Genomic DNA, 15,786 nt, shown 5'->3' with positions numbered 1-15,786 from the left:
GTGGGAGGAAACCGGAGTGCCCGGAGAAAACCCATGCAGGCACGGGGAGAACATGCAAACTCCACACAGGCGGGGCCTGGGATTGAACCCTGGTCCTCAGAACTGTTAGGCTGACGCTCTACCCAGTCGCCCACCGTGCCGCCTGCAATCGAAGTCAATGATGGTCTTATTTTGTGAACGTGTAGTCCCTAAATGTTACAACCTTCAAACAGAGCACTCATGTAAATTCTTGAAAACAGTACATTAGAAGATTTCTTTTTAGAGACGTCGAAGCATGTGTTGTACTCTCGTGACTACTCAAGATTCATCAGCGTACTGACAGTTATGCTCATAAATTTACATATCCTGGCAGAATTTGTGGATTTGTAATATTCTTCAAAGAAAACATGATTGATTAGGCAATATATATATATATATATATATATATATATATATATATATATAAGATAAATACTTCCCTCATAGAAACCTTCAATTTCCAGTCAGATAAAAAAAGGAACATTACTGTAATTTAATTAAATAAATCAAATTTATAGATGCAATTATTCACAGAAAAGGGCTAACTGCTAAGCCCATTTGTACTCTGTTGCTAGCCAAAACAGGAGCACAGATTGAGGTACCTCAGATAAATTAAAGTATAGAGACATACTGCATGTTGTTAGCAGGTTTCCTGGGTTGCATTAAAGAAGCTTTACATTATGTGGAGACGAGATCTTGAATAGCAGTTAGCATTCCAATAGATTCTGACATGACCATGTCATAGTCTTCATGGCGTCTTGGCTGTGATCAATGAAAATTAACCATAAACTGTGATTAGCCACAATTCATTCATGATTTAACAAGGGGGGTAAGTACTTTTCACACAGGGCCAGGTAACTGAATAGTTTTGTTTTTTTTCCTTAATAAATGAAATCACCATGTAAAAACAGCATTTTTAGTTCACTTGGGTTACATTTGTCTCATATTTAAATTCGTTTGATGATTTTAAACATTAAAGTGGTTCGTTAAACTATACAAAAATATAAGACTTTTAGAATACTTTTTCACGGCACTGTAATACCGACAACAAATGTCACCTAATACCCCATTATCTCCAGTTGAGTAACTAAACCACTGAAATTATTTGTGGACCATCATAAAACCTTTATTTTATTATAGTGGGATTTTTATAACATTACAAGCAACATTTGAACATACAAGTGTAAAAATAAGTTTACAGCTGGTAATATTGAAACATAACAACACAAACACTTAAACCATATCCACTGTATTTTTTTACCATTAACTTGTACTGTATTTCCAACAGCAAATCCTCAAAGACAACTGTGTTCTTCACACTGGTGTATAGGGTACTTCTAGTTTATCTCTGTGTTGTCCACGTGCATGTGTTTGTAAGATGTGTCCAGCGTATACAGTATTTGGGTCCAGCACACTCCACTAGCTTTGTATTGGTGAATGGGATTGTCAAGAGATTATTGGTGAGATGCACCTCCAGGTCACCCAGCCCACTTCTTCATTCAGGCTGCAGTTGGTTGAATGTGCATCTCAGGAAACATTAGAGCCGTAGGAAAGAGAGGTTGTGCACTCAGCACTCAGCTGACGTGTTACACTTCTCATAAGAAGCGACCACAATCACAGGTGAGCATTCTTAAGACTTCTTTATAAACAACAACAGTTGTGACCGTGGAACATTGTCTGCTTGAACAAATTGACCTAGATGACCAGATGATATGTTTAATTATACTACAAAATCGATCAAGAAGGCGGCGGCGGCGTAGGTGGTATGTGAAGCCAAGGGGAACACGGAGTACGTCATCACAGCTTTTGACTAAAACGGACCAATCACGAGAGATGATCTCCACGGCATTCTACGCGCAGGTAATATTTTTGCCGTGTGCGCGTCAAGTGCCGCATAGGGGCCACACGGCCCAATACGTCGGTCATGTGATGCAATGCAGGCGCTGACGGCCGCGCGAGCGCTGTGGCATAAAGAGGCCTTTAGCATTAAAAAGAAACAAAAAAAAAACACAACAACGCTGTCACACGGGAAATCCATATGAAGAGGCAAGAGTGTTTTTAAGACAGCTACCATTTTCATGTGCACCACTTAGCTGATCACATTCAAAGTATGTCACCGTAATGCAAGTCTCATTTACGTTGGAGGTCATTTCTGACCATTCATTTCCTGACAATTTCATACTTAAGTTTTTAGTATTGATATGGATCGTTATATGAGCCGTTCTGAGCTGCAATCTTGCATCCGATGAGCGCACAAATGCCTTTATTTGGAACTCTTCCAACAATGTCCCACTGTTCAATGTCCAAAATGCTGCATTCTGCACTTTTAGAAATTGGGGGGGATCTGCATCCAGATGTACACAGCATATTTTTTCCCCTTAATTTTAATTATTTATTTTTTTAGTTATATCAAGAGAAATTCAGCAACCTTTCGTAATTTTTGCCTAATCTTCACAACAATCTAAGAGACAGAAACATACGCGTGGAAAGCATAACCTCAATAGTAGCAGTAATAAGGATTTTCCATAGGTAAAACATTTACCTCCAGGGATGCACTGTAAATTCATAGAAGGAAGACAATTGTCCTTTAAATACTAACAATTCATTTGGCAACTCTGAGTGTGAAAAGCCATTTTCTGGGCTAAACAATAAACCTTTCTTTCGTCCATTAGTATTGGCAGCACACTGCCGCCTGCCTCTGTACATCAACACACCTTCCTGCAGATTGCGCTCACACACTCTCGCATGGCTGATTAGCTCCTGATAGTATTTGCTCATACGTGAGTGTTTAATTGCTGATGCGCTATCTGCTCTTTAATAGAATAGGTATGCTTCTATCAGTTTTAATAGAGCCATCACTGCAGATACAGTAGATGCATTTTCACATTTCAGAATTTTTTTTAAATTCAATCAGGTGGCTGTGGCTTTCTGGATAGTTTTTTGGGCCAAAGGTGAAATGCAATAAAACAACATCCTTCTCCTTTGTCTGCTAAACGTGATGTGGCTTACCATGTTTGGTATTTAGGCTTTGTTTGTCTTTGTCTAATGACATATAAATCCCTCAATGGCATGGCCCCAGGCACACATTTATCGACCTCCTGCATCCCTACACCTCTGTCCAGAACCTATGCTCATCTGACACTAGCCTGGTTTCAATAGCATATCATGACAAAAAATGGCTGTATTTAGGCCTGTCACGATAAAAAATTTTTAAGATGATATATTTTCTCCAAAACTATTACTATAATATCATAATACTGTTGTTTTTTTAATGCCTCGTAAATCCTGAAAAATAAGCCCCCCTTATTGTTTTTTATTTACTTTTTTTCATTGTTGTTGTTATTATTATTATTATTACAATTTAATTTCTTGTTTCTTTTCTCTGTGATATGGATCCCCCAGGGTCTGAAATAAAGAATAAAGAATAAAAGAAAGAAAGAAAGAAAATAAAGAAAAAAAAAAAGAAAAAGATGTAAGACTAGCCTGGTTTAGATGGAGCCTTCTATTCCGTTTATAATCGGTTTAGAAGCCCAAACCTAATTAAAACGCTCCATATAAAAACCTCAATCAGAATAAACAGGCCGAATCCAAATTTCATTCGGTTTCACAGGGGTGAAATATTCCTTTTGCCAAACCGATCAGAAGTACATTTTGTGAACCGTCATTTGGAATAGAGCCGGGAAAAGCTGTCTGCGCATGCTTCGTGTCGACGTAAATGCGCAGTGACGTCATCGTTTATGCACGGGCTCAAAGTAAAATCAGTAAATGTTCGTCAGCACTGTAATTTGCACATGCATTACTTTGTTTTCACAATTAGCAAAAGAGTTTCCAGTCTGTTCCCAGCAGAATCCTTTTTGCCGTTATTGCTATGACCTCATTTGAAGAACATTACGTGATAGAAAATTCCACCCAGAGTAATTTTGCATTTATACCCAGCGTAATGTTATTTTAATGGAATCACAGAATATTGCTTCAATCACCCAGAGTCCTTTAACATTATTTTTTTCTCCTCAGCATTTTTGTAATGAGGTTTCCCGCCCATGCAGAGCAATGGAGTACAATGTAATTCATTGCAAGAGCATTGTTTCATTAGTTTCACTGAGGGGATGCACCCCCCCTACCCCCCACCGCCACCCCTCCCCATATCCTCACTGCACCCTAGCTGCTATTAGAAGAGACAGGAGCGTGCGGGACAACTCTTAAGTGCTGTGCTGGATAATGAAATCTGGATGTTCGTTAATGAAAGTCAATTAATGGGAAGAAGAGGACGAGGAGAAGGTGAAGAACAAAGTGTGTTCCCCCCATCCCCGACATGTAAAAGTATAGATACAGTCTTAAGGAGTCGGCGAAAGCCCCCGCACAAAAGCTTTTATTTGACTTCCGTCTTTGGGACTTGCTGAGCTTATTAAAATACCTAATGGGTTCCATTAACATCTGACACGTCAAAGTCTCATGCTCGTCAGCAGGGGGACCATAGTAGGGGAACATCGGGAGCGTGGGTGGTTTGGTGGAGGAGATTGGTTGAGGATTTTAAGAAAAATAAAGAAAATACATTTAAAAAGCAGCCACCAGAAGGATACTGTAAATGAGAGCACCATAAGAAAAAACTAAACCCAAAATACAATGAGGAAATAAATGGATGTTACAATCATATATATATATAGTATAATATTTTTTTCATAAAATTCTTTGAGGGTGGGAGACATATGACTGATGTCTGAATGAGGACAACCTCATTATTTTCTTTAATGTAATGGTTTATTTAATAGTTTCAAATTTCTTGTAGTTTAATTTGAATCTCATTTTTAAAGAAATCAATCTGATCTGGCTGATCACCGATGTTTTCTTTGAGGAATGGTACACTTCTTCCAAATTCTGCCAGGATATGTGATGATATGAGCACAACAGTATCTCTGGATTTCAATGTTGTATTTTACAGGAGACATAATATAATGCATTTCAAACAGTCTTGGTCTGTGACATGTTGAGGGTGGGACCAGGGGAGGAGTTAGGGGTGGCTGCCTGTTTTAGCTCGAAGTCTTAAAAAAAAAGGACCTGTGAACTGTGAAGCACAGGATTGTATTTTCCAACATGGAGGCAGCACTTCCTGACCACGCTGCCGGATGACGCTTGTTAATTAGTGTGAGGATCTGTGTATGTGGTGCATGCAGCGAACACATTGCCAAACACAAATATCCCCCACCTCCACCACGTCGACAACTTCATGAATCATGAAATCATGAAAATCTGTGCATTTAACCAAACTGAATGCATCTCTGCTTACCTTTTGGCTTTGGAATAGTGTTTCAGACAGCTTAGTTCAGCCGTTGCTTGAAAGTGGGCGTAGAAACTAGGTGTGGGAGCGGTTTACGTCACATTCAGCTGAAATTAAGAAGCGCGTCCTCACAAACATGGCAGCCAAGATCTGCTTTTGTACTGGTTGTTTAATTTCACACTTGTAGGGCCAGCTATTTGTATACAAGCAATCAAAAAAAAAAACATTGTTCCATAATATGTCCCCTCTAACATAAAAACTGCAAAACTTTCATATTTTCACGTTAAATAAAAAATAGATTGAAAATAATTCATCTGTATTTTGCTCATCCATGACAATAAAAAAATAAACAATGTAAATGTGTTCAACAGTGCCTCGCATTACCCTAATAAAAATCGGCCTAAAAATGCTAAATATTTTAAGTACCAAGTCCCAGCCACACCTTTGGGTACTTTAGACTCTCCAGTGAACTTGACATGCATGTTTTTGAAATGTGGGAGGAAACGGGTATATCTGCAGAAAACCAACACAAACACAGGTAGAACACGCAATCTTCACACAGACATTCAAACCTAGAACCGCCTGCCTTTGAGGCAGACGTGCTAACTGCATCTTTCACCATGCCGCCTTATCTCAATTTGCAAAAATAAGTGTGACTCAAAGTATCTGCTGAAAGAACCAGTCAAAGAGGCCATTTTACAGTTTTCATGCTCAATCAAATGAAAACAGCCCCGTATCTCGGACGGGGTGATGTTGGTGGGTGTCAGTGGGGGCCGCGAGGAAGGGCACGGTGGTTGCATGGAAACAAGGGTACTTTTTGGCAGTGGTCAGACATTATCTGGCTTTGACTGCGCTTGTCTCTCAACAGCTGAGACTTGTCACAACTGCAATGTCTCGCTGTGCTCAACCGTGCATATGCGCGCACATACGCAGACACAAATGCCACAGAAGTTCCAGGAAGTTCACAAGCAACAACGGGAAGCCACCCAGACGCTCCACCACTCCCTTACGATGAATTATGGATCTCTTTTCTTTTGTAAAAAGTTCTGACCAACTCTGTTTTGTTCTTTTCATGCCCTTTGTTACCACGGCAGAACGGAGTCGGTTGCGGAGAAGATGCTCACCAACTGGTTCGCCTTCCTTCTGCACAGGTTCCTGAAGGTTAGTTAGGACTGCACTCCCGCACACACATGCATATTGCAGACTGTACTGAATAACGGGGACGTAATAGGACATATGAGTGCCTATTTGGATTATTCTTGGAGTGCAAAAGACTTCCTACATTTCTGGATTATTAATATTTGATTTCATAACAGTACAACGATATACCAGTGGGAAATTAGTTTTTCATTTAAAACTAATAAATATGTTCTCAATTTTTTACAGTGCTGAAATAAATTTTTGCTCATGATTGGCTGAGAGAAATCCAGCGATGTTACTCACTCTTCATGAGGTGCAAATTGACAACTTCAACATTTGCAATAATGTTGTTCTTTTTTGAAAAAATACTTTTACGTGATTAAGTAAAAGAATCATTTCACTCACTGTAAGATGCTGGTTAAAAAAAAATATATATATATTATTATTTGAGAAGATTGGTATTTAAAATCCTCTAATTTAACTTTATGTGCCCTTCTGCCTTTGTCTTTGTGATGTACGTGCACTCACAGCTGACAACAAGGCGCTCTATACTGACTATCTGATGGGAAGATGCATAGGCATAGCTAGCTAACAAACTGCATGTCGCAATTGCGCTCAATAAACGCTAATGCGAAAAACTTTCTAATACAGTGGGTGAGGAGCGACATAAGCCAAATGCCAAGTACGTCACTGGGCCCCGTTTTAGCTACGCCCAAAAATATCTGGAAAACTGAAATGGTGAAAAACAGTTTAAAGCTATAACTCCACAATTTAGAACTACATATTTCTCAATGTTGGCACGTTTTCATCAATGATCTTCAAACATGTAAATCCATCCATCCATTTTCCATACCAGTTATCCTCGCTGGGGTTGCGGGCATCTTCGGGCAAGAGGCGGGGTAGACCAATCACAGGGCACATATAGACAAACAACAATTCACATTCACATCTACAGACAATTTAGAGTCTTCAATTAACCTACCATGCATGTTTTTGGAATGTTGGAGTAAACCGGAGTACCCAGAGAAAAACCCACGCAGACACGGGAAGAACATGCAAACGCCACACAGGGGAGGTCGGATTTTAACCGGGGTCCTCAGAACTGTGAAGCAGATGTACTAACCAGTCGTCCACTGTTCCACCAAACATGTATAATATACTTAAAAACAACTCTCTGAATTTATTTTCCAGGGTCTTTAAAGTGTATGAACCCTGCTAACTTTCATGCACCCCCTTTATGTGCCTTGACAGGAGTGCGCCGGCGAACCTCTGTTCATGCTCTACTGCGCCATCAAGCAGCAGATGGAGAAAGGGCCCATCGACGCCATCACCGGAGAGGCCCGCTACTCTCTGAGCGAGGACAAGCTGATCCGCCAGCAGATCGAGTACAAAACGCTGGTAGGTCAAAATAAGTCTTGTGCTTCTTTATGCCTCTGTAAACCATGTCCACACATAGACAGATCCATCCATCCATTTTCTTTACCGCTTATCTTCACTAGGGTCGCGGGCGTGCTGGAGCCTATCCCAGCTATCTTCGGGCGAGAGGCGGGGTACACCCTGAACTGGTCAACATAGATATTTTCCAAAATACATTTTTCAATCCTTTTTGGACTTTCGTCCACTTGTAAACAGAGGCTTTTTTCCTTAAAAACCGAGATTTGGAAACATCTGAACCGACTGAGGACTTTGCAAAACTCCATCTTTTGTGTTTGTATCTGGGGAAAACTGAGCTTTTTGGCTCATGTCATTTTAAAATTTGTGACATTATGTATATATTATTTCTACAAAAGACACACAATTGAGAAATAAATATATTCAATTATGTTCTCTCCTATTCATGAGACAAGCGCTAACTTTAAACATACAGTAGTGGAGGCCTCAGTATGCACAACCAAATCAGCTGATTTTTTTTTCTTTGTTTTGGACCCCGGAGCTAAGAAAATGCACATTTTTAAAGGTGCACATACATGTGGATAAATACTTTTTAGTCTTGAACGTCTAACATTCTAATAGTTTGAGTCCAATAAATGTTGGAACCGAATAATGAATAGCTCCTCTTTTCCAATTGTACTACACTATTTGTTCCTAACTGAAAGAAAACCGATCGCTGATGATGCCATAAAAATGAATACAGCACAACAAACTAACTATGTCATATAAACACTTGCATGTGTGTTAAATGAGAATGTTATGTAGTTATTGAATGTCTCAATGGAAATAAAATCTGAATGTGTAAATAGTTGAGTTCAGCTTGTCAATATAGCAATCCCATAATGCTTCGGGGTCTGATGGTCCAAACAAGGACAGTGTTTTGGCATGAGATTGACCTCATAACCTGATCATTAATCAGTGAACAAAGGTGAAAGGTGAATGATCAGGTCCATCTGATGGCATCTCTGTTACGAGATTCCTTGCGGCTCTTTTAAATCTCATTTGTATGGTTTATTTTGGTGATTACCTCATCATCGCCCTCAGTTGACATGTCACTTTTGATTATTCTTGCAGTCCTTAATAATGTGCCACATATGTAACAAATGCAGTTTCTCACTGCGAGCTGTTTTAAAGATTGAGGTATGCTATTTCCTCCCTCGTGAGAGGAAAATCAACTAATCATCCCATAGGCTCCCTTTTGGCCCAACATCAGGCCTTGCTGAGGAGATTAGACTGCACACACACTCGAACAAATCACGGCCAGAAGCAGCATACGAAATGGCAACGCTCTGATTGCTCCGACTGGAAATTTGCCTCATTATGTGCTAATGCCCTGGCAGAGCTGGAAATTGGTGTTTCGCCGAAGGTGTGAAATTAGATTTCAGTACACTGGCAGGAGCGGAAATGGTTTCTCCAGGCCGTCGCCATGCTCTTGAGGAGAGGCTAATAAGAACAAAGCCCCAAGCTGGACACCTCGCAGCCTCTTAAGCTGCACTCACACAGCAGTAAATAGCAGAAATAAGTCTTTTTTTTGTAGTTAGTGTGAACAACACAAACTACTGTGGAACCTCTATGGTAGAACATAGTCTTTTGTTGCTGACCTCAGATTTGTGTGTGTGTGTGTGTGTGTGTGTGTGTGAGACACACGCACACACCCACATCACATAATGGAAAATGAAAAAACAAGAAAACATTGTCAGGATGTCGTTATCTATCTGTTGCTAACTATATAGGTAAAGTAGGGCCAGAACTTAAACACACTAATTTTGATTAATTACGGAAGAAAATAACACATTTAATGAATATTACAAATCCCAGAATGCTTTGCTAATGTGTTGGCCCATTAGTCTAGACCGGCGATCGCCCCTTCTCTTTCTGTTGCAGTCGTTAGCAACTATGCTACCAGTCTCCTCGGGCAAATTTACACTTCCCCTTCCCAAAAATGGCCAAATGAAAGATGGAAAACTGTTAACGTCCAAGACAGGTGGGAGGCAGATTGTCTGTTCACTAAAGTAAAAGACAGACCTGTTTGTCGTGTGAGGAGCAACGTGGCTGTAACAAAGAATATAACATAATTGAATTCATCCATCCATCCATTTTCTGAGCCGCTTCTCCTCACTAGGGTCGCGGGCGTGCTGGAGCCTATCCCAGCTGTCATCGGGCAGGAGGCGGGGTACACTCTGAACTGGTTGCCAGGCAATCGCAGGGCACATCGAAACAAACAACCATTCGCACTCACAGTCATGCCTACGGGCAATTTAGAGTCTCCAATTAATGCATGTTTTTGGGATGTGGGAGGAAACCGGAGTGCCCGGAGAAAACCCACGCAGGCACGGGGAGAACATGCAAACTCCACACAGGCGGGGCCGGGGATTGAACCCGGGTCCTCAGAACTGTGAGGCTGACGCTCTAACCAGTCGCCCACCGTGCCGCCATAATTGAATTGTTTTTCTTAATTCCCTTTATCAACTTCTAGGCAGGGAGTGTTATTAGTTTGAAGTTATAATAATTTTTTTGGGGATTGTTTTGTTGTTGGCCTTTGAAAAAAAGATTTACATATAAAAGAAAGGTAGTTGGAGATGGAGAGACAGAAGAATTCATGTTATCTATTTAAATACAAAACAACAACAAAATACCACTGATGTCTTTTATCGCAAATTTGATTTCTCGTGTTTATAAAATTCAAGTTTTTTATATTGGAAATTCAGTGTTTAAGCAAAATTGAAGTTTGTTGTCATATGATAAACTTTAACACTACATTTCTGGAGAGGAGGAAAACATGCACATTGCAGTGATTTTTCATTAAATATTGAGTTGTCCCAAAATTTAATTTTGGCCCACCGTGAATTTGAGTTTGACACCCCTGAACTAATCTGTTTATCCATCCATCCGTCCATTTTCTGAGCCGCTTCTCCTCACTAAGGTCGCGGGCGTGCTGGAGCCTATCCCAGCTATCATCGGGCAGGAGGCGGGGTACACCCTGAACTGGTTGCCAGCCAATCGCAGGGCACATCGAAACAAACAACCATTTGCACTCACATTCACACCTACGGGCAATTTAGAATTGTCAATTAACCTACCATGCATGTTTTGGGGATGTGGGAGGAAACCGGAGTGCCCGGAGAAAACTCACACAGGCACAGGGAGAACATGCAAACTCTACACATTAAAATGTGAATAATTACAAAGCTTTATTGCAAGCCAAACTGTTTATACTGGAGACTGTTATAGGTTGTTAGTTGGAAATACATTTAAAAACGTGAAGTGAGTTTACAGTCTGAACTTTATACCTTAGGTCTAATCCCACACTTCCTCCTTTTTGCCTCCTCTCTGCCCTGATCCAGATCCTAAACTGTGTGAACCCAGACAACGAGAACAGTCCAGAGATTCCGGTCAAAGTTCTAAACTGTGACACCATCACCCAAGTGAAGGAGAAGATCCTGGATGCTGTCTACAAGAACATGCCCTACTCTCAGCGGCCGCGAGCAGTTGACATGGACCTCGGTATGATTCCCGCACGATCCGGACCATATTGCGGGCAACTGCAAGCCATGCAGTCCTTTGCATACACATATTAGCGGCTCCCACAAAGCGCAGGTCAAGAGATGCAGCACTGTTTATGCGCCCCTTTACTCTGACATCTCTCCTTGTATACCTGCATGTGGTATGAACTGGTTCTCTCTGTGGTGTGCAACATAGAAATATACATATATCTGAAGAAGTTGACTTGATATTGTGCATTTGTTGTGTCATTAGAGTGGCGCCAAGGACGGATGGCTCGCGTGGTGCTGCAGGACGAAGACATCACCACCAAGATAGAAAGCGACTGGAAGCGACTGAACACGCTCTTGCACTACCAGGTCAGTGCAATGTTAGCTCACAGGGCACCTGGAGGTCTCAGCATCGAGCAACTCGGCACAAGACATCTCGTGACGTGACACTTTCTCATGCTGAACCCGCAGCCGTCCAATGGTCATTCAACTAAAACGTCCTTTTTGTGTTTTAAAAGGACATTGAGTCACACGTGTCCATACATACATACATACATTTATTCAGTGCCGTTTCACATGCATGGAAGGAAGTGGCTTAGCTGATTCTAAGTGAACATTTGGATGTCAACATGTTCACCAACATATTAATTTATTGCCTTTATTATTAATATTCTAAACACATAATAGCATAGAGCAGCACTTTTCAAATTGTGAGGTAAGGGGTGCCAGAGGGATGTGGAGCATCTTGACAAAGTCAAGAAAAAAATATTTTTGAATTATTATTAAATTGCCAATATACAGCCGTATGCACTGTCCGTAGTGATGATTTATTTTGGTGTCATACATTTTTTTGCATTCTTTGACTTGAAATGAGAAGAGGCACACAACATCCTGGTATATAATTTAAGATTACAATGATATCTATCAAGTAAGATCAAGTTGTCCTCAAGAGCTCTTATTGAATTGTGTGCAAACTGACCACGATGTGGAGCAGTAGGTATAATTATTACACAGCCATATGAGAAATGTCTAGTGTCCATTTGTGTGTGGTGGGTTCACATTAAAACCAGCAGTGTTGAATGTGCGTTCTTCCTGCTCCCTTTGGATGGCTCCCTGCAGAGCTTTAATCCGTGATGAAGCCCTGCAGCTGTATTGTTTCCACAGCATAATAGCCCCTGTGTTGTGCTCTCCTTTTATTTATGCGTTTGCTCCATTGGTTCTAAAGGACCGTTCATGTGCTGTTTCGTATGCGTTTGTATTGTTGCTTCATTGCGACAGCTCAACTGACTTTAGCAAGAAGCATAATGAAGAAGCATAATGAAATTGCTTTTTAAAAAAAAAAAAGAAGAAATATTTTAAAGGGAACTTGGGGACACAGAGTGAAGTACCACTTTGAGGTTTTGCTAATGCTCTCCTTCTCCCCAGACTGGGGTATTAAAATTCATATCACACCATCCTGAGATGCCCCCCTACCTCCTTCCTTCCCCCCTGGCTATTGGTTTACATAACCTGGCTTTGCACACCTTCCCAGCTGCTGCACACCCACGTTGGAAGCATAAATGCATATATTTGCATTGAGCTCACAATCTTAGAGAAGTGTATTGAACATCTCACATGCTCATGGACAAACAGTTGTGGAGTTACAAGATTTGAAATGAAATCATTGTTCTGAGAAAATGTTATCTTCCAACAAATCTCTTATCAATTAAACATCAAGTGCCTTGTTTAAAGAAAAAAATGTGGATGAGGAAAGCTGAAAAGCTGATGCCTGAGGATCTGAGTTATCTTGACTTTGAAATACAGAAACCAAGTGTAACAAATAATTATAAGTGCGTTTGAAAATCTAGAATAGTGCTCTATAAAGCCAGTATTTTCTAATTTTCCTTAATATTCCTTTTTTTTAGCATAAAGCATAAACTTTTTAAGCACCAAAACATTTTCTTTTTGGTGATTTACCATTTTCACTGCTTGGTAATACAGATTTAACAGCCTAAAATTAAATCCATTCATTATCTACAGTGCTTGTCTTCATTTGGATTGGGGATGAGATGGAGTATAGGGTCCAGCTCATCAGCTGACTTTGGGGTACATCCTGGTGTTGTGGCCAGCCAGGCGCAGGGGTAGCCTAAAATTTCTCTAATCTTCGCCCCCGACACGCAAACTCGCCACACATTGAAGTACCTCGACTTCACCAAGAAGAAGAAATGATGACGATGTCACACAACGGTGGCAACACTCATTGTGTATGTAAAAGATCAATTATCTGCAACTACATTTATCGGTGTTTTAGACCAAGGGTGTCAAACAAATTAATGGATAACAGTTTTGAAATCAGAAGTCAAAGATAATAGTTTGTTCAACTATTGACCAAGATACTATAAAACGGAAATTTTCTTTGCAATATATTTTCATTATTTATTACGTATAACTATCAGAAATTTTGTGACAGATTTGAGCAAGAATCATAGAAGTTAATGCACATGATTTGCTTTCGCGGCCCACATAAAATTTTGTGGTGGGCCAGATCTGGCCCCTGGGCTTTGAGTTTGAAACCTGTGTTTTAGACAATATTGCCATTTACCACAACAGGTTCAGCATGGAAATAGGTGTGAAGATGAGACGAGATGAGATTACCTTTTTAATATGAAAATTAAATTGATCAAATTCCACATGATCACCAAAATTCTAAATGATTAATTTGTCATTCCCATTCCTTCTCACATTCAAAGTGAAAGGTCACATGTTGACTGGGGGGGATTAGCATCAGGATCTGAGGGTAGGGGTCCACCAAAGGGGAAACTCCAAGGAGGTTAGGTTAGGTCCGGGGTTGAGGGGTTGCTTCGGGAACGAAAGATAAATATCAAAATCTCTGCGCTATCAAGTCAGTCTAATGGAAGGTGTTATCGTAAGCCTCCTACCACACCTGCCCACTATCGCACCCACACTGGATTATCCCTGTAAGGGCGAATGTGCACACCTTCCCTCATTTCCTCTTATCACAAGGACCAATCTCTGCCGCTGCCTCTGTGTAAGGGAAGCGTACTAGGCGGACGCTGAGACAGAAGCTATTTCACACCTCTCGTAAGGAACTCGTCACAGGAATAATAGCACGGGAGGTCCATGCATCTGTTGGTTTATTAGAGCACAGGCTGAAAGGAGGCGAACGGAAGAGGTTTGAGAGGCAAATAAGGAGGAGTTGCGATCATAGAGATTAAAAGGTCAAGGCGAGTCTATCCACAGGTTCATCAGTTTCTCCAATGTGGCCAATAGAAGCCAACACTTGCACCCAAGATTGGTTTGGATGAGTTTTCTTTCACTATAAGGGTCAAATGATCCAATTCCAAATTCCTTTCTCCCAAGTGGCCACGTTTGAAGAAAAACGTATGGCATTGCAAAAAAAACGATCCGAATTGGTTCTTGATCAAATGGTTAAAAATCACATCGGAACTCCAATGTGACTGCAGTGGAAGCAAATCAGGTTTACCTTGTCATTGCGAGCTAGTAAATTGCAATGATCGATGGCGTATACACACACACACACACACGGCTGCGCAAAGAACACACCAACAGAGTCTTCAATATTTGTAGTTGTTTACCTGCTTTTTGGGAATGTGCGCATATTTCAGATGTTTTATAAATCAGGTAATATCAGATATGGATCCGTTGAAACTAGATGCGAAGCCAATAGATCGGAATAGGATATTGCCTCATAGGGCATTGAGGAATAGGGCATTATCTACAGACACACTGAAAATATCTCATAGAAAGTCTTCCCAGAAGCGTGGACATGAAGCGGAGTTATTGCGTTGACATTAGCACTACAACCTTCAGACTCACTCAACAGTAGCATGGACTGGTCCATCTTATGTTGAATATCATTCCAAATCACTTCGACAGTAGTCTCTCAAATGTGATTGTAAATTGCTAGCTGTCAAGAAACATAAATTGACCCTGCCTTCCTCGGCCATGTTGTGTTATCAGATTTTTTAATTCAGCTTTTGAGTTCGGACGTCGTCTTGTTGACAGCACGGTGGTTGGCACATTTGCCGCACAGTCGAAAGGTTTTTTTCTCTGTGTATCTGTCCCACATGTCAAGAACATGCATGTTGGGCTACTTGAAGGCTCTAAATTCTCCCTTGATGTGAATGCTTCAATGCTCATTTAGATGTTGTTGCCTGTGACTGACTGGAGACCAATCCAGGGTGTATCCCGGCTCTCGTACAAAGTCAGCTGGGAGCGACTCCAACTCACGACCCTAATAAGGATGAGCGCTATAGAAAATGGATGGATGGACTTCTTCTTGACACAACTCCTCCATCTACTGATGTTATTATACTTTTCTGTAGGAATGCAAAATGAACACAAGATACCAGCTTCCTCAGTGTTCTTCTCCCAGAGCGCTCTTTTCTTGCAGTTCCAAAGCTTACTTCA

At 40.8% G+C, this 15,786-nt stretch overlaps 1 protein-coding gene across 7 annotated transcripts in view; it reads left to right on the top strand.

Annotated features, from left to right (window-relative positions):
- The window catches only part of plxna2 (plexin A2), a 250,244-nt gene that overhangs the window by 224,722 nt on the left and 9,736 nt on the right, over positions 1–15,786 (top strand). For all 7 annotated transcript variants that reach the window (XM_061789534.1, XM_061789577.1, XM_061789552.1 and 4 more), the window contains 4 exons: positions 6,388–6,454; positions 7,685–7,831; positions 11,209–11,368; positions 11,621–11,724. In XM_061789534.1, coding sequence (XP_061645518.1) covers positions 6,388–6,454; positions 7,685–7,831; positions 11,209–11,368; positions 11,621–11,724 — 478 coding nt within the window. The remainder of the gene's footprint in view (positions 1–6,387; positions 6,455–7,684; positions 7,832–11,208; positions 11,369–11,620; positions 11,725–15,786) is intronic.

This window comes from Phyllopteryx taeniolatus, chromosome 1, assembly GCF_024500385.1.
Source record: "Phyllopteryx taeniolatus isolate TA_2022b chromosome 1, UOR_Ptae_1.2, whole genome shotgun sequence".
NCBI lineage: Eukaryota > Metazoa > Chordata > Actinopteri > Syngnathiformes > Syngnathidae > Phyllopteryx > Phyllopteryx taeniolatus.
The sequence above is the reverse complement of the archived record's forward strand: the minus strand, read 5'-3'. Positions and strand labels throughout refer to the sequence as shown.